General features: G+C 39.6%; 1 protein-coding gene across 3 annotated transcripts in view; it reads left to right on the forward strand.

Moving 5' to 3' along the window:
- The first annotated feature begins 335 nt into the window (after window positions 1-335).
- The window catches only part of ttyh3b (tweety family member 3b), a 28,789-nt gene continuing 11,398 nt past the window's right edge, over window positions 336-17,726 (forward strand). For all 3 annotated transcript variants that reach the window (XR_013787009.1, XM_079462204.1, XM_079462205.1), the window contains exons 1-10: window positions 336-753; window positions 1,051-1,203; window positions 8,388-8,557; window positions 12,974-13,085; window positions 13,319-13,539; window positions 13,617-13,712; window positions 15,243-15,315; window positions 15,432-15,507; window positions 17,369-17,424; window positions 17,503-17,595. Coding sequence is in view for 2 of the 3 variants with exons in the window: in XM_079462204.1 (XP_079318330.1) it covers window positions 1,078-1,203; window positions 8,388-8,557; window positions 12,974-13,085; window positions 13,319-13,539; window positions 13,617-13,712; window positions 15,243-15,315; window positions 15,432-15,507; window positions 17,369-17,424; window positions 17,503-17,595 (1,023 nt within the window). In the remaining variant the exon portion in view is untranslated. The remainder of the gene's footprint in view (window positions 754-1,050; window positions 1,204-8,387; window positions 8,558-12,973; window positions 13,086-13,318; window positions 13,540-13,616; window positions 13,713-15,242; window positions 15,316-15,431; window positions 15,508-17,368; window positions 17,425-17,502; window positions 17,596-17,726) is intronic.

Genomic DNA, 17,726 nt, shown 5'->3' on the forward strand with positions numbered 1-17,726 from the left:
AACCAAGCCCTTCAAATATACTAATACTAATATAGTAACTGGTATTTCATGGTCATATAAACAGCATGAAGACACATTTAAACAAACACAAGGGAGAAGAAATTGGGCCTACTTGCTCATTCGCAAGGGAGTAGACCAATAACAAATAGAAATGCGATATTCAGCATGCAGAATGACAAACAACATGCTATATATGACGTTATCTAGGTACTAAACAAGAGCTGATAGTTCATAGTGGCATCTTTGTGCACCAATAGATATGGTTTAATCCCCAGGAATAACGTTGAAGTTGCGGCGTATGACCGCCAGAGGTCAGTAGACCCGTTAAATCACGTGTGTTTCGAACAGATGAATGAGGATGATTGACATTAACGATCGTTTCTCGCAAATCAAAATTTCACGTCAGGACGTAAATAGAAAAACGTCGATCGCAAACGTCCACCGGAGGAGACGAGCGGGACCACCTTCAAACAAAAGCGCGACGATCTCGCTTTCGGCGCACATCAAAGCTGCGTTTAAAGCTCCCCCTCAGTTCTGGCGTGCGGGTCGCCGGATAACGCGCGCACGGCGGTGACCGATCTAGCGTCTCGGATCAGGCGGACCGCGCACGATTCTCTCCGATCAAAACACGTCGGACAGCAAGACACCTTTCATTCACCAAGCGGGCGCGAGACCGTTCGCACTGAGGACCAACGGTCTTTATGAGCAACCTATTGAGATGTTAGCTGGAGATATGGATTAGCCTGTTAACGGGTAAGACTCTCGGTAACAAAGCCTGTCGGGGGCATTCTCGACATGGAATGATGCATGTTAATCGATAGCAAAAATCGTCGAGCAGTTAATCGAAATAACGAACGCAAGTCGACCGCGGGTAGTCGGGAAAGCGACGCGTTTGTTTGCTTCGGGGTCTGCGGTGCAGATCTTAACCCCTTCCTGACCGGAAAGATTTGTAAAGGGACAGTTTAAAGGCATTTGATGCAATGCGACGTGATCTCGGCGCTGCTAAAGAATGCTCGGCTGTTGAACGCGACGCTGTGTTCTCTTTTGCAGAAACGGATCTAAAGCTACACGAACGCCATGGCCGCCGTGGTGAATTATTCCCCGCCGTGGTGGGTGAACCTTTTCCATCGCCTGCCCCACTTCAACCTACAGTTTCAGCTGACCAGCAGCGATTTTCGCCCGGAGGACTCCGAGTATCAAAAGGTAGGTCGAGCAGATGAGAGCCAACGTTACGGTCGTCGCATCATGTGCGGCGACATCGAGGGATATTCTCGGGCATGACGTCATAGAGCTTTTACTGCAGCGTGGGCAGCCACCTGGACGAACAGGTCGTGAGTTAAAAGACCGTGAGGCTTTGTGTGCATTTATGTCATCATTTGACATGTGGTCGGTTTTGTTCAATAACACGTGATGTAAGTGTTGTGATTTTGGTAATGTCATGGATGAGGTGACCCTGAAGGGTGGTGGGTTCGGACATTTGGAGAGATGTTGCAACGTGGCATTGAAAAGTCAGTTTGAAAATACTTTGTTCCCATAAAGCGTTGCTTTTAGGTGGCGTTGGAAATTAGGTGGCGTTGGAAATGACTTCATCTCTGAGCCGGACATCAGAAGAGGTTGTCCAATCCCCGAGCAGTTACCATCCAGAAGTGATGTTATTTCTGGAAGGTGAAGGTTGATGCTGCATTGGTGTTTACGTGCACACACAAATCAAATAACGCACTGCAACGGACCACACAACATATGGGTAGAATGCGAAATTTGCCCGCATGTGCGACATTTGGTCATACGTAGGGGAGACCGGGGCAAGTTGTCACACAAGGACTGTATCTGGGTGACTGTTTTGTGTGATTGCATTAATGCTTCTTTTTTTTCTAGCTGTGTCTTTTGCATGTTAAATACCTTTCTGATAAAACATCTTAAATTAGTCATTTTTACGAACCACGATATTACCAAATATAATTTCTGCTATAGGTTTTGGTGGGGGAGTGAGTATAAAACACAATACAACCATTTGCAATCATTCAGACCGAGTCCTCTGTATAATGGGTGTTATCTTTTGTGTTTTACAGTTTAAATGTAGCTGAAAAAGCCTATAACACACAGGTTATGTCTGGTTCCTTTGTAGCAACTTACACCATATAGTGTATTGGAGAAGTATTAAGTGTAATTTGATGTCGAAATGTGACTAGCTTGGTCTCCACCATAGTTGGTGGGATTTATTTTTAATGTTCAGCCTGCAGTCACAATATTACTAGAGGAGTACTGTTGATTATTGAAAAATTCACCTGTCTGTCAGTCTGGCTGCGGGTGTAAACATCCAACTTTCTTCTAAACAGATCTGTTCAGTGTTCTCTAACATAAGCATTTATCAGTTTCATGGCACAAAAACATATTTGAGTATGCAGATCTGAGTGCCAAAGCAAATTACGTTAATCATTCAATGTTATGATACATGTACCATGGCATTGCGTTCTAATATCATAATCGTGCTATTGCATTCATACTTTCTTTTTTAAAAGAACAGCATCTTCAGGATTCATTTGACAGTGACGCATGCCATAGAGACACTTTCAAGTTCAAATGTCAAGAAGTGTTGTTTACTGGCCACTTCATAAAATGAGGCTCTTTTGTCGAAGCGGCTATTCCCAGAGAACCAGTTGGAAAAAACATCCAGCTGCGTGAAATTGCAGTCATGGTTGCCTCTGCTTGTCAGCTGGAGCTGTCACTGGCCACACACCCGGTTACTGATGTGCAAAAGGGAGGCAAAATGACCAACAATGGTCACTTGTTTCCAAAGTGAGATGAGCGATGAGTTTCATTCCGTCATTCTCAAGGCTTCTTTACCAGGAATTGATCTGTGGGGAGATCATTTGAATGTAATGCAATTCTGCAGAGCATTGTCGATTTGTATTTTAATCGGCATCAGATCATTAACCGGAATGAAATCGGGTGAATACAACCGAAAGAGAGATTTTGTGCACTGAATGCTTACATTTAGCGGCATCTAGTGGTGAGGTTGTGAATTGCAACCAATGGCTCACTCCACCCCTCCGTTTCGAGGAGCTCTCACAGAACTAAGATATCACGTTTTCTCTTTCTTTTCAGAAGGAGATAACGTATTTATCAAACGTGGTCTAGAGCGCTGCTTTAGAAACAACATGGTGTATATTTTATATCACATCTGTCAATAGATCCTCCAAAACATTCCACTCTTCAACGTTAAAGAAGAGCAATACTGGTGTTCTTGAACATGATCAAACATTTACTGTGCCGTGTTTTTACGGTAATGTTTGGAGATGCGGTTGGCCTGGCTGGCCTGCTTGTTAGATCTGAGGTCAAAGGAAAGCCAGGGGATATGTGGGGGGGGGGTGTAGATCCGTATGAGATGAGGTCATGACTAGCCGTGGGGTCTGTCTGGTCTAGCAGAGTAGAAGGAAAGAGAGCGAGAGAAGGAGGGTGAAAAGAGGAAGAAGAGGGGGGTTGGGTGTTTTTGATTAAAGATGAATGCACCTCTTTCTAGGGGGGTCTGTGAAAATGGGGTTTAAACCCCCAACGTTTCCCAGAGTGCTTTGTAGGCCTCCTTTTGTCGAGTGGACACATCGTCTTTATGCCAGTACCCCGTTGCTCTCTTTCTCACACTGGAACACATGGGGTCTGCACTCGTTCACACCACTTGATAGAGAGAGAGATGAAGCAGAGGAGGAATTCGGAGATCACAGGACTTCGAACAGCTTTTAATGGACAAAGTGGCCTAAAAGATGCCGCTAAATTTCATACGCTGGAATTTTAAAGGTATACTGTATTTTGGCCAAAAATGAAAACTCTTTCATCATTTCAGATTTTCATCATTACAAAGTTGTATGACTTTCTTCTTGAGATGATATTTTGAAGAACGTTGGTCACCAAACAACACTGAATCCCATTGACTTCCATTGTATGGACACAAACTCACAGAGACTATTCTCAAAATATCTTCTTTTGCCTTCCACAGAAGATACATGTTTTTTTACTACATACGGTTGAAGAATTGATGACTGATTTTAATTTTTGAGTGAACTATCCAGCTAAATGTCTTTTAAAAATGTGATGAAGAAACACAAACATTCATAAGAAATCTTTGACCAGTGCCAGTTCAGCATTATTCCCTGAGGCCTCTCTTCAACAACCCTGAAAAATGTGTTTGTATCCTGAGAAAAAGACATAGATATGCACTTTTGGATTGGTAACATCTGTGTGGCGAAGGGTATGCTTGGATCTCACTTCTCGCATTGCAGTAGTCTGTCTGGATCTGAACAACCAATTGGTGGCTCTTCTTTATATACATTAATTCCACATGAGAAGTCATGTCAGTTTTGCAAATGAATTCCTATGACTCTAGAGTTTCATCGAACATTAAAAAGAACAAAGTCAAATCAGTACATTAACATTTTAGAACAGGAATATTGAAAAGCCCCAAAACTAAAGTCTATTATCATCCTCAATCGACGAATGTACAGCCTTAAGTCTTAAAGGGATAGTGCATTAAAAAATATAGCAATTCTGTTGTCATTTATTTACCTTCATGTTGTTCAAAACCTTTATATGACTTTCTTCTGTGGAACACAAAAGAAGATATCTTGTGAAATGTCCCAGTGGTTTCGTGTATGGATGCACCGATAGGATATCTTTGGGCCATTGTAACAGCAGCTGAATAATGATTTGCGCTTTTCATAGCACAACTTGAATTTCATAAGCTGTTCAGTGGTACTTTCTTGCGTGTTTGCTACATTACATGTTTTCCGCTTCACGGAAATCAAAGGGCCCTAATAAACCGATGGGTTACAAACCTGGGACTTTGGGTTCATCCACCTTTGTCTACGGATTTCTCCTTCCGGTATTTGGGAAATGGGATTAGCAGATGCTGTACATCTGCTTTGGTTTGTACCGCTAAGCTTCTGGTTTCTCAGTCTTACTTTACTGATGGTCTCAGCATTACTTTATCTGTTTGTCGTACACAAAAAATAAGAACGACTAAATCTGCTTTTCTATTGGCTGGTGTTGATTCCTGCAGCTGTGTTGCGGCCATACTTGTTAGACTTGTGAAACAAGAGCTAGTGTTTGGTTTCTTGACAGGGAAGGCTGGAATAATTAAAAGCATATTGGGCAGGAAACGGGCCCAGCTGGCAGGAAGTCACTCACGACAAGTGATAAAACGGTTTACATGAGAAAGTTGCGTTGTAAACACACATACTCATGTACCACTGACATATCAACACACTGTAATCTTAAGTAAATGTTATCGTGATTAAATCGCTGTGCTGTACTGAATTTTCAAGATCTGCACCTACGGCCCTATAGGCACTTCATATTATCAATTTCTTTAAGAATTGTTAACATTATCCTCGTTTCCTGTTGGGAAAACAAGCTTTGAAGCCATGCTCATTTGTTTGCCATCAAATGGTGGACCACTGCAGTGTGTATCCTGTCCCTAAAAGTGCCGTGAAATGTCCTACAGATGTGCACATGTCTATTCTGCAGTTCTTTATTCGATTTGTGTTAACTACGATTTTGGCTTTAGACGGATTAAGGTATTCAAAAAGCTCTGTATGCATGGTACATTCTTAATCGGCGTATTGTCCTAACCGTGTTAATATTGGAATATTGTTGTCCTCGTAAACATGGTCAATGAATATTCTGTAATGAATCTCTAGTTGTTTTAAATCTATACATTTCTGTGTTTGGTTGAACACAGAGAAAGATATTTGGAAGAATGCTTGTATTCAAACCGTTCATAGACCCCATTGACTACCATAGTCAGAAATATGACAATGGAAAGTGCCAAAGAACTGTTTCTTGTCCTACATTCTTAAAAATCCGCTCAATTTCAAGATTTACACTTACGATTTTTGCACTTAGTTTTACACTTATCTAAACGTAATATTGAATTCCCTACACACACACATTCACATTTTGTTTATGCTCTCATAAACTTGATTCAAGGGACTTTTGATAATCTTATTGTGTTTCCTACCACTTTTCTCTTTATTACAACTGAAGCTGCGTTATACAAACTGAAGTTCAGTCTCTGAGGACTGGTAAAGATAATTACATTTGAGATTTGCAGACTTCTACCCCCCACTTTCAACTTCTTCCTGGATTTATTCGTCTAGTCTTTTTGCTTTTGCTTGATCGTAGTTGAGCCCGGTTCCCACCAAGAACAATAACTATGGAAACTAAGTATTTTTTTAATTGTTCTATATTTAAAAAAATAAAGGAGACAACACCACAAATATAACAATATAGAGGATGGATAGTTGGTGTGGTTTTGTCAAAGTAATTTTCTTTAATTTTCTTTTAGTTTTTTGTGTGAACAGGCCTTTAAACTGTTATCGTGTTCTCGTTCAAATCTTCACGCTACATCACATGTTTATGACATTTTTTTTGTAAATTTGAATGCTTTTCATCTGAACTGTAAAGTAAAAGATCGCAAATATACCAAGATCATTATACCAAAAATATATGATAAAAGGCAGGATAACATGCAATGTCATGCATTCTGACTTATTTACACTGGTGAACGTGCTGGTTTCTCATGCTTAACATGGTCAACTTGTTAAAAAATGAGTTTGACATATGACGTATGTTTCGTGATGGTTCCGCTTACCATCAAGATTGTCTGCACTGTGGGCCTGCAGCTGCTGCGCGTTACTATTGCGATAGTGAAGTTTAGGTGTGTCTGTTTGTTCACGGCATTTCAGTGATGGATGTTATATAAATGGTGGATATAACGCTTGATTTGGAGATCGTTTGAAACTCAACGTCAAACTAAGTCACATGTTTGTTCTTTGTTAGCAATCGGCGCAAACGTGCGTAATGTAAAAAACACAAAGGAATTAATGCAATAATGTGTTTTGTCTGCTTGTGCTGTAGTTCCGTCCCACTTCAGTTCGTATTTTTCCAGAAACAATGGTACAGCTGTATCTCTATTTTATAAATTTGATCGAACTAAATATTCTTCGAAGATACGACGTATGCAATACTACTGTATAGGTTCTCAAGATGAATATGATATCTTGTGTTACCCTTTAAAGACTGTATTTGGGATTACATAGCAATGTATTGCAAAGAATCTATTCCCTGAAGTTCGCTGAATATAACACAGCCTCCAACCGTCGACATTAATGGACATCTTCGTTTGTAAACATGATTCATTAATAAATTATGTCTTTGTTATTTTCAGGATATCTTTTAGTTGCTAAAAAGAACTATAAGTTTCTGTCCTGGTTTAGGTAACTTTAGAAACGTGTGTGTGTGTGTGTGTGTGTGAGCCGATTATAAATCTTCTCTAATCTCTAAACACACGCTGTCTTGAGTGACTGACTCAAATGAGCTTTGACACATCAACAGAGAAGCTGACGTCCTCTCACATACGGGTTTCTAAGCTCGCAGAAAAACCTGCAGTGAAAATATTATCACGATAAGCTCGGGCTGTTATACAGATACCAGCCCACTCTTTCAGATCATCGTGTCTATTAAACATTCAGGGTGGAGATGACATCATAGTGTGGGTGCTGCAGTAAGAGACATTCTCTATCCTAATGGAAGAGAGGAACGTCTAAATGTCTGAATCCTAGTGGTCGGGCATCAGACCGGGACACACAGAGGCCAGTTAGTGGGTGATTATCAGCTGTTCTGATATGCTCCATTTTCTGCTATTTTATCACTATGTGGGACCCTCTTGTGATCACGCCCCCATTATTTGGATGAGCGGTCTATAAATATGGCCTTTCATTGTCCAATTAAACCTAGCTCAACTTGATGTGGTTACAGCATTGGAAAGTGCGATCTTGTAAATCGTGACCTACTTGTGCTGCATGTGGAGACTTGCATGGTTCTTCGAAGTAGCCAGTTGTAGATTTCAGACAGATCAAGACACTTGCTGTGCAGAGGATGCACGCAGATGCACGCAGATCGGTATTATATCAAATGGATGCATACAAAAGTACCATGGTAACACGCATATATTTTTGTAGATTTATTAATATTTTTAATTGAATTACAATTGTTTTTTAGAGTGCCTTTGAGTACTGTGTTAATACCGTGGAAAATGAATAAGGTTACTATTCAACAACTTGGTATAAGCATCTTGTGCATCATTGGTCCGTGGTACCACAGCAGTATGCCAACAGTGTCATTATATGTTACTCTACTGTATCATCATCAGACTATAAAGGTAAACAACCTTTACAATAACATAAGCTACACAAAGCCTGTAATGGAAGAGGTAATTGTATTGAAAACTGTTCACGGCACATTTACTGCTTGACTAGAAACAATGAGCTTTAAATTACTCTCTTGGCTCACATCTCTCTATCCCTCTCTCTATCTCGCTCTCTCTCTCTCTGTAGGCCGTGCTGTTGCTAGGTGCTGCGGCGTTGGTGTGTTTGGCATTGGACCTCCTCTTCCTCCTCTTCTACTCTTTTTGGCTGTGTTGTCGCCGCAGGAAGAGACAGGATTCGCCCAATGCTGATTGCTGCTGCACTGCCTGGTGCGTGATCATCGCCACGCTCGTGTGCAGGTTGGTTACCATCTCGTGCACTTCAACACAAAACGTGTGTCACCTGAGAGCGAGAGAATGTGTGTATCGGACGTAAAAACCCCATTCATCTTCACCGTGCGTGATCATGAACATTTTAGATGGACCTGTCATGAGCTCATAGATGAAACGATGATGTACGCGTCTATAAAAGCAGTAAATCTTGGCAAAGCGCTCAGCAGTGCCCATGATGCATTGCAAACGATGTGATCGAGTGTCTCTATACTAGTTGCATAGGAGCAAGGGGGAAGTCTGAGTACAAATAGCGGATGTAGAGTTTTCCCTGTATACGAAGCTGGGATTGGCCGAAGGGTTTTAACATTCTCAAAATGAAATGGCAGCTCCAAATATAGAATGAGGTCAAAGCAGGCCAGCAACCATTTTGAAATGACCCATGAGCAAAGAGGTTAAGTGCTTTAATGAAGTGTCTGCGTTAGTTATGGGGTGGAATCATGTCGGTCGAATTGTCCTGCAATGGCTTGAATTAATGAAACCAGCTGCTCCTTTGTGTTCTGCGGCTGGGTTGTAGTAATGGGTTTTGAAATAGACGCCTCACAAAAATACTGTGCCTTGGTTATTATTAGGGAAAAACTGTGATTGTCACACTCTGCATGTTATTATGAAGAGCTGAGATTTTGGGACCCGACTGTTAATTTATATAAATAAAACAGTTGGCAGTCGTTTTTATGTTATTTATTATTATTTCCTTTTTTCATGTATTCCCATCTTGGAGGAAAATGTAAGTTTTGAGCTTGACTAAAGCTGCAGTCCGTAACTTTTTGTTACAAATAATACATTTCCTTACCTCACCACGATTCCTAACTGTAAGATTATTGTTTATGCATAAACATAAAACTTTTAAACATAAAAAATAAAAAAGGGTTATTAACAAAATCTATATAGGCTGGTAATCCGCAATTTTAGAGGTGCAAAAAGAGAGGCAAAAACTATGGATTGCAAATTATAATTTAATTTTAATTGTACTAGAATTTTACACTGCAAATTTATTTTAAGTACTGCAAATATGGATTTTGTATTACACCCTTTTTAAGCCACTAGCCTTGTTTCCACCTATTTTATGAACATTTTGGCATCATGTTGCATAAAAACTGTGTCTCATGCACTTCAAATTTTCCTCCGATAAGAATACATGCGCATACACTTCAGCGTGACAACACAGAATTCCTGATGCACAATGTTTTATGCGATATTTCAGTTTTGGGCATTAATAGAATGTTGGAAACACAGCTACTGATATAACTATATATCTGCATATGAGGACCATTATAATGTCTTTATAAATTATATTTTTTTACAGGAAAATCTGTTATATTCACACATCTGTCATTCTTCCATTGAGACGTAGAGAGAGATGGATGCCAGAGATTAAGGGGAACGATTGAATGATAAATTGACAGAAATGGGAGACATCATGTGAATATGTCGCAACAGATGAAACCCATTGTGCCTCATGCATCATTAAGCACATCAAATAGTGCACACATGCGCTCACATATGCATACGCTCATGGGGTGACCTAAAATACTGTACCGCCCCTTAAAATCCTTTATCTCCATAGTGTTGTGTCTTTTAGCTTTAGCTCAATGCACGTTTGAGTTGGTTGAGCTGGTTACACTTTTTGTTACAAAATAATAGTATAATTTTACCAGAGTTCTGTTAATGACTTAAAATATAGAGCAGTAAGCATGAATAAGTTTAACTAAATGTTATCATTTATCATTTTCTTTCTGATATCAGTTGCTGTGTTTTGTTACATTGACTTCTGACACATTTTCTGAAAACTTGATTCTTAATCTAATGTCAGTTGCAGTATCATCTTAACTCGACGTAGTCATATCTTATTTTTGAGATGTTTTGATATTTTCACTGGAAAACAAGACAAAATACTGATTAAAAATCTTTTTTTCGTTTTGGGTTGTTTTATCCAGGGCGAAAAATGACCCTCCTGTCTCAATAAAATATTTTTTCCACTATGTACTGCATGTCTCTTTTTCTGTCTTCCTGGCGCTGCCCCCTCGGTGCCTTGGCGATGTTGCCATGGCAACAGAATCAGATTTTTGAACACGGATGCTTAGAAATGAATAATGCACTGGAGGTCTCTTCCTGTGTGTGGGGGCTCTGCGTATGTGTGTCCATTCGCCGCATAGAGTCGTCATTGAATCTTTTTTCTAAAACCGGACTGATCATCACCAAGATTTGTCTCTTTGTGTATCTGTGCCTGCTGTTTACTTATTGCAAACCTTCAAACAAGCGACTCATTTTGGGTTCACTAATACATTAGCGATTGCTTTGGCTCAGAAATCGACCCTTAAAGCCAGAATAGATTTTATTTAAAGCAAAGTGGGCCTGTGAATGTAAAGGCTTGTTTTTTGTAACCGTCTGTGTGATATGATCTTGTTATGGTTTGTGGCTATTTGTAAGTAACCCATATATGTCATTGGTCCAAGCCAATTACGTCTTTTGAGAAAGAAAACCTCATGTGACCTACACACTTAAGAAGAGCTTAGGGAAACATCTTTAATGGCTGTTCATGTTACATGGTATTACTATGGTATTTTTCTTACTGTCTTTGAATGCCGATTATCTTATTTGTCAACCCATTTTACTGGATGACCATTCTAGTTAACCGCTGGGAAGCATTAAAGTAATTGTTTACACACACGGTGTCACAGATCAAAAGAAAAACAAATGATAAGGGTCAGAGCGGGTGATTCTGGGAAAGCCTTTGTGAGCCACGTGACTCCCCCCCTCGATATCTCGGTCTCTCACTTACTCTTAAGCTTAGAAGAACTCTCCTGCCCAAATCCTCTTGTATTTGATTGACAGAGACAAAGACAAACACATGCAGGAACGCGTGTAGATGTTAGATAAAACATGCTTACCCATTATAAACATTAAAAGTGAAATCTCCAAAATTATTGAACCTTTTTGGACAAACCTTCAATTAGTTGTATAAAAGGTCAAAATTTTGGGTTAGTCAGTCTATTTATTTGTGACAGATATATTTTTATCTTTAGTTTTTTGTACAAAATGTTAAAGGGATAGTTTGACCAAAAATGAAAGTTGTTGTAAATGTCGTTGTTCTGGTAAACACTTGGAAAGATATTTGTAACTATTGAACATAGGACAGAAAAAAACATCTATTGTAGTCAATAGTGCACCAGAACGGTTAAGTTTCCCACATTCTTCAAAATATATTCCTTTTCACAGAATAAAGATCTTAACACCGTGTTTGGGAGAACATGATGGCAGGGTTTTCCTTTTTGGGGGAACTTTTAGTACCTTTAAGTGGTACTTTACTGTGATGCTTGGATGTTGGGTTGTGATGTGGTTGCTAAGGAGTTCTGATTAGATCTTTTGGTACATGGCCATAAGTGTAAGTTGCACATTGTGATTCGTGTAAAAGTGTGTGTGTTACTGAGAAGATTTGTAGATGGTCGAGAGCACCTTATCATTGCCGTCAGTGCTGCCGAAAAAATTGAGTCGTATGTCTTCTCCTGAGGCTAGAGCTAAGAGGTCAGCGAGGTTCGGAAATAAATTAGGTTCCTGTATTATCTCTGTCTTTCAGGGTCATGGACGGTTTTAGAGGGTCAATAACCGGTGATGGGTGAAGTTTTACCTGCCGGTGTACTGAAGACAAAGATGTTGACCATTTAGCAACTGCTTTTCCTGCCACGTTAGCGATGATTTGTTTTTATAATGGCAGAAATTAAGATTCTTTACATGCTTTTTATATAACACATTGCAAAATATTATTCAGATGTGGTTCAGCTTACTAATAAAAAGTATTTCAACTATGGGTTGGACCCCACAATACGATACATGGCTCTCGATACCGATAATATCATGATGTGGCGGTACTAGTATAATTAATATATTGTTTTCCAATTCTATAATCACAATATCTACCTAACTATGAAAACAAAATGCCCTTGAAAAGTGCAACATTTGTCTCTTTATTGAGGTCAACTAAACTTTTTCAGTAGGTAAATTAATAACATATTACCAACAGTTCAAGTAATTCAACATTTTATGCATGAATTAAAAGCTTCTCCTTATAAACTGACACATTTAAAACATCTCAATATTTGTATATACTGGTACATTTCTCAATTTAACAGCCACTTATTTAAACCTTATTCGAACATCTTTGTGTAAACCAGCTTAAATAAAATAAACCTTAAAATAATTTATCGCCGTATCGATATATTTTCACACCCCTATTTTCCACATGAGAACCTGATCTCTATTATGGTTTTCTACATTCTATTATCGCCACCAAGAAAATTATTTTTGTGAGATTGTGTTATCGTAGCCCATAAAAACAATCACTCACATTCGCAGGAATTAATTCCCGCTTTGATCACTTTCCCGCAGTGCTGGCATTGCAGTCGGTTTCTATGGAAACGGCGAAACGTGCGATGGAGTTACACGGCTGACATATTCCTTGCGCCATGCCAACCAAACCGTGGCAGGCGTCGATAAACTGGTGAGTCATTCAGCTTTCTGTTTGCTCTGAGATGAAGACATTCTACATTTCTACAAATGCTTAAAATGCTTTACTCCTTTCGAAACCTGCGACTGTAGCATTACTAATGCTACAGCAACTATCATTCTCTATGATACATTGTTGCCTTCGATAACATTAAATGGAACATGTGCCTAGGAATGTAATTGTAGGGGCTCCAAATATGTTTCTTATGAGTGCGCATGTGTTGATAGGTATCGGAGAGCACCAGCAGTCTGAATGAAACCCTGCAGGAGGGTCTGGTTCAGCTGGAGACCGTGTACGCCAAACAGACGGACTACCTGTCCATCGTCCACAAACTGCAGGGCCAGCTGGACGAGCTGATCAATCTGATCGTGGAGGTGCCTTTCTGGAGCAATACGGAGCTTTCTCTGGATCACCTGGCATCTGTAACTGAACAGTACGACTGGTACAGGTCAGCATGCACGTTGCTACAGCAACCTTATGTAGATGTTCATATAGACTTTCATTATTTGAAAAAAATGTTTTTAGGTGGCTGGGTTACCTGGGTTTGCTGCTCTTTGATGTGATAATCGGTCTGCTTGTTTTGGTTGGACTCATACGCAACTCAAGAAGCATCTTGATCAGGTGAGTTCACGTAAAAACAAAACCTACCAAAACTTAGTGGCTTTGTATTTTCGCATCTTGACAAAGAACGTGGATCTAGAGGTCGTCACCCGACCCATTTATACAGCAGATGTTTTCCAGATCTTTAGCAGACATCTTACAGACGTACCTGTGCTACCTTGGTTAGCTACATGCTAACATGAAATGCTGCTAAAATCAGTCGTCAGTCCCTCAGAAGGCAACCGCATGTGTAGGCAGTAGACGAAATTTTGAGTTCCAGCCCAAAGTAACAGCAAAAAAGTCTGTTTGGAAATATCCAGGTTGAAAACCATTGTGTGAAAAGGCCTATTTTTAGCCTGTAACTGTGCAAAACTCAAATCTATTTCGTAAGCTTTAGAAATACAGAGAGAGAGAGCACGAATCAGAGGAGTTGAAATGGATCGGGGCAAAATGAAATCGCTACAAGGGAGAGTGAAGATCTTTTTTGCTTTGGCCTGGCTCACATTCTCACTCCTCCAGCTGGAATTAAACACCGCTTCTGCTACTGTTTGTGTTTTTATTAGCGTTTGTGGGTGCATGTGTATGTAGAAGCACATTTGGTCAGTGGGAGGTTGTTTGAAACTCTAGAGATGTTTACCAACTTTGTTACTCACTGTGAGCTTAGACCTAAACAAGCCTTCCGAAATATATCCATCAACAACACAGAAACCCGAGAGGGAAGCAACTCATTGGGTCTTCTATAAATCCCACTTTTAGATGTTTAAACGGCTGCAAATCTAGCATAAACACTGGATATAGACTAAAATTAAAACTTTTTTTTAAAGGAAAAGCTCATCTTAAAATGATTAAAAAAGATGATATGCAAAAGTATCTACTATAGTAAACTGTTTTGAACCTTGTAGTAAATGCTACAGTATTTAGTCTAGTGCTGTATTTGCTTCAGCTAATCCGTTTACCATAGTTACTACTAAAGAATACTATAATGCACTATAGGTTACTATAGTAACGCTTATTTTTTATTTTATTTATTGTATTTATTTTAGTGTAGTCCAAAAAGGGTTTGGAGTGAGATTTAGACATTTACAGCAGCAACAGGGCTTCCAACACAATTATCAAGCTGTAAAAATATGTATTAAGTATAATGTTTAATGTATTCAATACATTTAAAGCACTTAAATAAAATAATAACATGTAGTACAGTTTGATAGAATAAGATAGATTTCTCTCGTTGTCTTAAATGCGTAAGTGAATCATGAGTTGGCGGGCGCGTCAAAATTGCTGATGTAGTGCGTCATTTGCGCTTTGACTCAACTCAAAATTGTTAAGTTAAGATTTAAACGATAATGCGCAAAAACTAGAGAGAGAACAAGACCACGTGCGTGCTGAAACTATCTTTTCCGCAATGATGCAGTTAATTCCTTGGGTCACATGCGTTCCGGATCACGGATCAAACGCGATCCGTTTCACCACTTGTCTTCAATGTCACTTCTACTGTTTTCACATTTCCAGCTAAAGTGTAGTTAACACAGTTTTTCTTTGTCTTTTCTGTAGCGTTTGTTTCCTTGGTGTGTTGACGTTGGTGATTAGTTGGGCTTCTCTTGGTTTGGAGTTTTCTGTTGCTGTGGTGAGTAAATGAGCAGATTCATTTGACTTAAGCCTGTTTTTCTTTAAGGGATTAGACGCTTCTGGTCTAGTTTGAAGGTTGTGTGTAATTCTGTCATATATTGTTCTCTCATTCAGACTGCCAGTGATTTTTGTGTTGCCCCTGACTCTTACATCACCAAAGTGACTCGTGAGAACGCTGTTATCAACCAAGGTAATCTTACACACAACAGTCTGAATGTTTAGTAAATGAATGAATGAATTGTTAATCTGTACTATTTATTTACATGTATGGTATGAACATAGTTATTAAATTATGATTGGGTTGAATGTGATGATGGTTCTGAGTTTAATGTAAGGATGTGTATGAAGATCCACAAAGATTACACACAAAGGTTTGTTTTATTATCTTCTTGGAGAGTTACTATAGACTTCTACACCCCTAAACCGAAAGCGTGTGGCATATTTCTTTATTTTACCTGGACGCGACATGCGTACGAGTACAACCGAATGCACAACCTTGCAAGGTATACTGCTACACATGTACGTTTTAACACAATATTGCAATACCTCTCCAGGCCTACAGGGGTCCTGTGTTCTTCTACTACCTTGAATCGATGCTCCCAGGACACTGTTACCACCTGATGGTTAAACGAATAACTGCAAGCAATAGAAAGCCTATCGCGGCTAGGTACGATACGCGCATATTCTGGTGATGAAATTTGCGTCACATGCACTGTATGCATTCCCTCGAGTTAAGGGGAATTTTACTCCAGCCTGAACTTTGACAGAAATAGAAAATGTACACGCACACACATTTACTGAATGAGGTTATCCATGGACTTCTGTTGTTTTCATATTTTTACATTTTCACTGGAACCAAATATTAACAGAAAACTTTAAGAAATTTAAGCAAATTTTATAACTACATTTGTTACAAATAATGATGTCCCAAAATGAGGGTTTCCTTACATTTGGGTACAAATCTGTTCCCAAAATATGGTTAAGTGCATACACACGTACACACAAATGAATTGACTTAAACTGTTGTGGAGCATTGCTATGCAGAAAGGGTTTTCTTCACAGGGTGTCCGTGCACAAAGCCGGTTTTGTGTCCTGCTTTGGCTATTTGGGACAGACATGAACATCATTGCTAATTACTTCCCACAGGGAATACCATTCATGGCCATTTCAGGCCCTCCACAACACATTAACAATCCGCTCTCAAACGCATCCGCTCCCTCTCTCCCTTGTCCAGTAGAGTAAATAACTTTAAACAAGCGTCTCCGATACTTAAATGTATTTAATAAGCAGTAAAGGATTTCTGAGAAACGAGGAAGATATTTGAAATCATAGCCAAACAAACACACCCTTACCTCAAACTAATTTCCGAACGCAAAACTGTCTATTTGGGTGTTGATTTAAACATTTCGACTTTGTTTCTCAGAGACGTCTTACTCCACCACATTAAATTAATGTTTAATGTAATCCTTTTGATAACTTTTCTCAAATACATGATCACTTCACCCGCATCAGCTGTGAATGGTTCAGATCCTGAGCTTAATGAATTATTAAACCTCCGGTTGTTTTCACCTTTATTCTAGTACACGACTGCACAATAATAACCAAATGTCCTCCAATGCCATCACACTCTTACTGTCTCTCTTTCACACAGACAGAAAAGAAAATTGATATCTTAACATATCACGATGCTTTTTGGCATTGTTGGTATTAACAACCATCTGGCTTAGTAAATAATAAACTAGCAGGTCACATTGACTCATGCGAGAGGCAGATGTCTGGAGCGTTAGCAACAGATTTACTGTTATCTTTAACCCAATTTTCGTTGGCGTTTTGTTAGTTTACATTAGCTCATTTGTTTTTCCATTGGTTTGAACTTTTGTTCACGGCTCCCCCATGTGGTTGACAAGCGCAATTGTCTGTTACCAATGTCGTAAATAATGTGGCTGTATAAGCTTCCCCATGGGCACTTAACTTAACTGATTGAATGCAGAAACGATGTCTGGAATCCACGGCATGTTCACTAACAGCTAATGTGTATTTCTGTGTGTTAGATATTCTGCAGTATTATCTGAAGTGCAGCATGGGACAGACCAACCCGTTTCAGCAGGTAGTTCCTCTCTCTCTCTGTCTCATCGCCCTCTCCTCTCTTCAATGTAGCCCATTAATCATCAATTCTCTTTTGCAGAAACTCTCCGGAAGCCACAAAGCTCTTGTGGAGATGCAGGACGACGTTTCTGAGCTCCTGCGCTCGGCTATCCGAGAATTCCCCAAGACGAAGGTGCGAGTTTATGTCCCCGTAGGTTAGGTTGTTGTGCATTGCATCACTATTTAGATGCTTAAAGGTCACGGGTTTGATTCCCAGTTAACACGCATACTGATAAAATGTATACCTTGAATGACGATGGAGTC

The sequence above is a fragment of the Barbatula barbatula genome (genome assembly GCF_947034865.1).
Source record: "Barbatula barbatula genome assembly, chromosome: 8".
In the NCBI taxonomy this organism is placed as follows: Eukaryota; Metazoa; Chordata; class Actinopteri; order Cypriniformes; family Nemacheilidae; genus Barbatula; species Barbatula barbatula.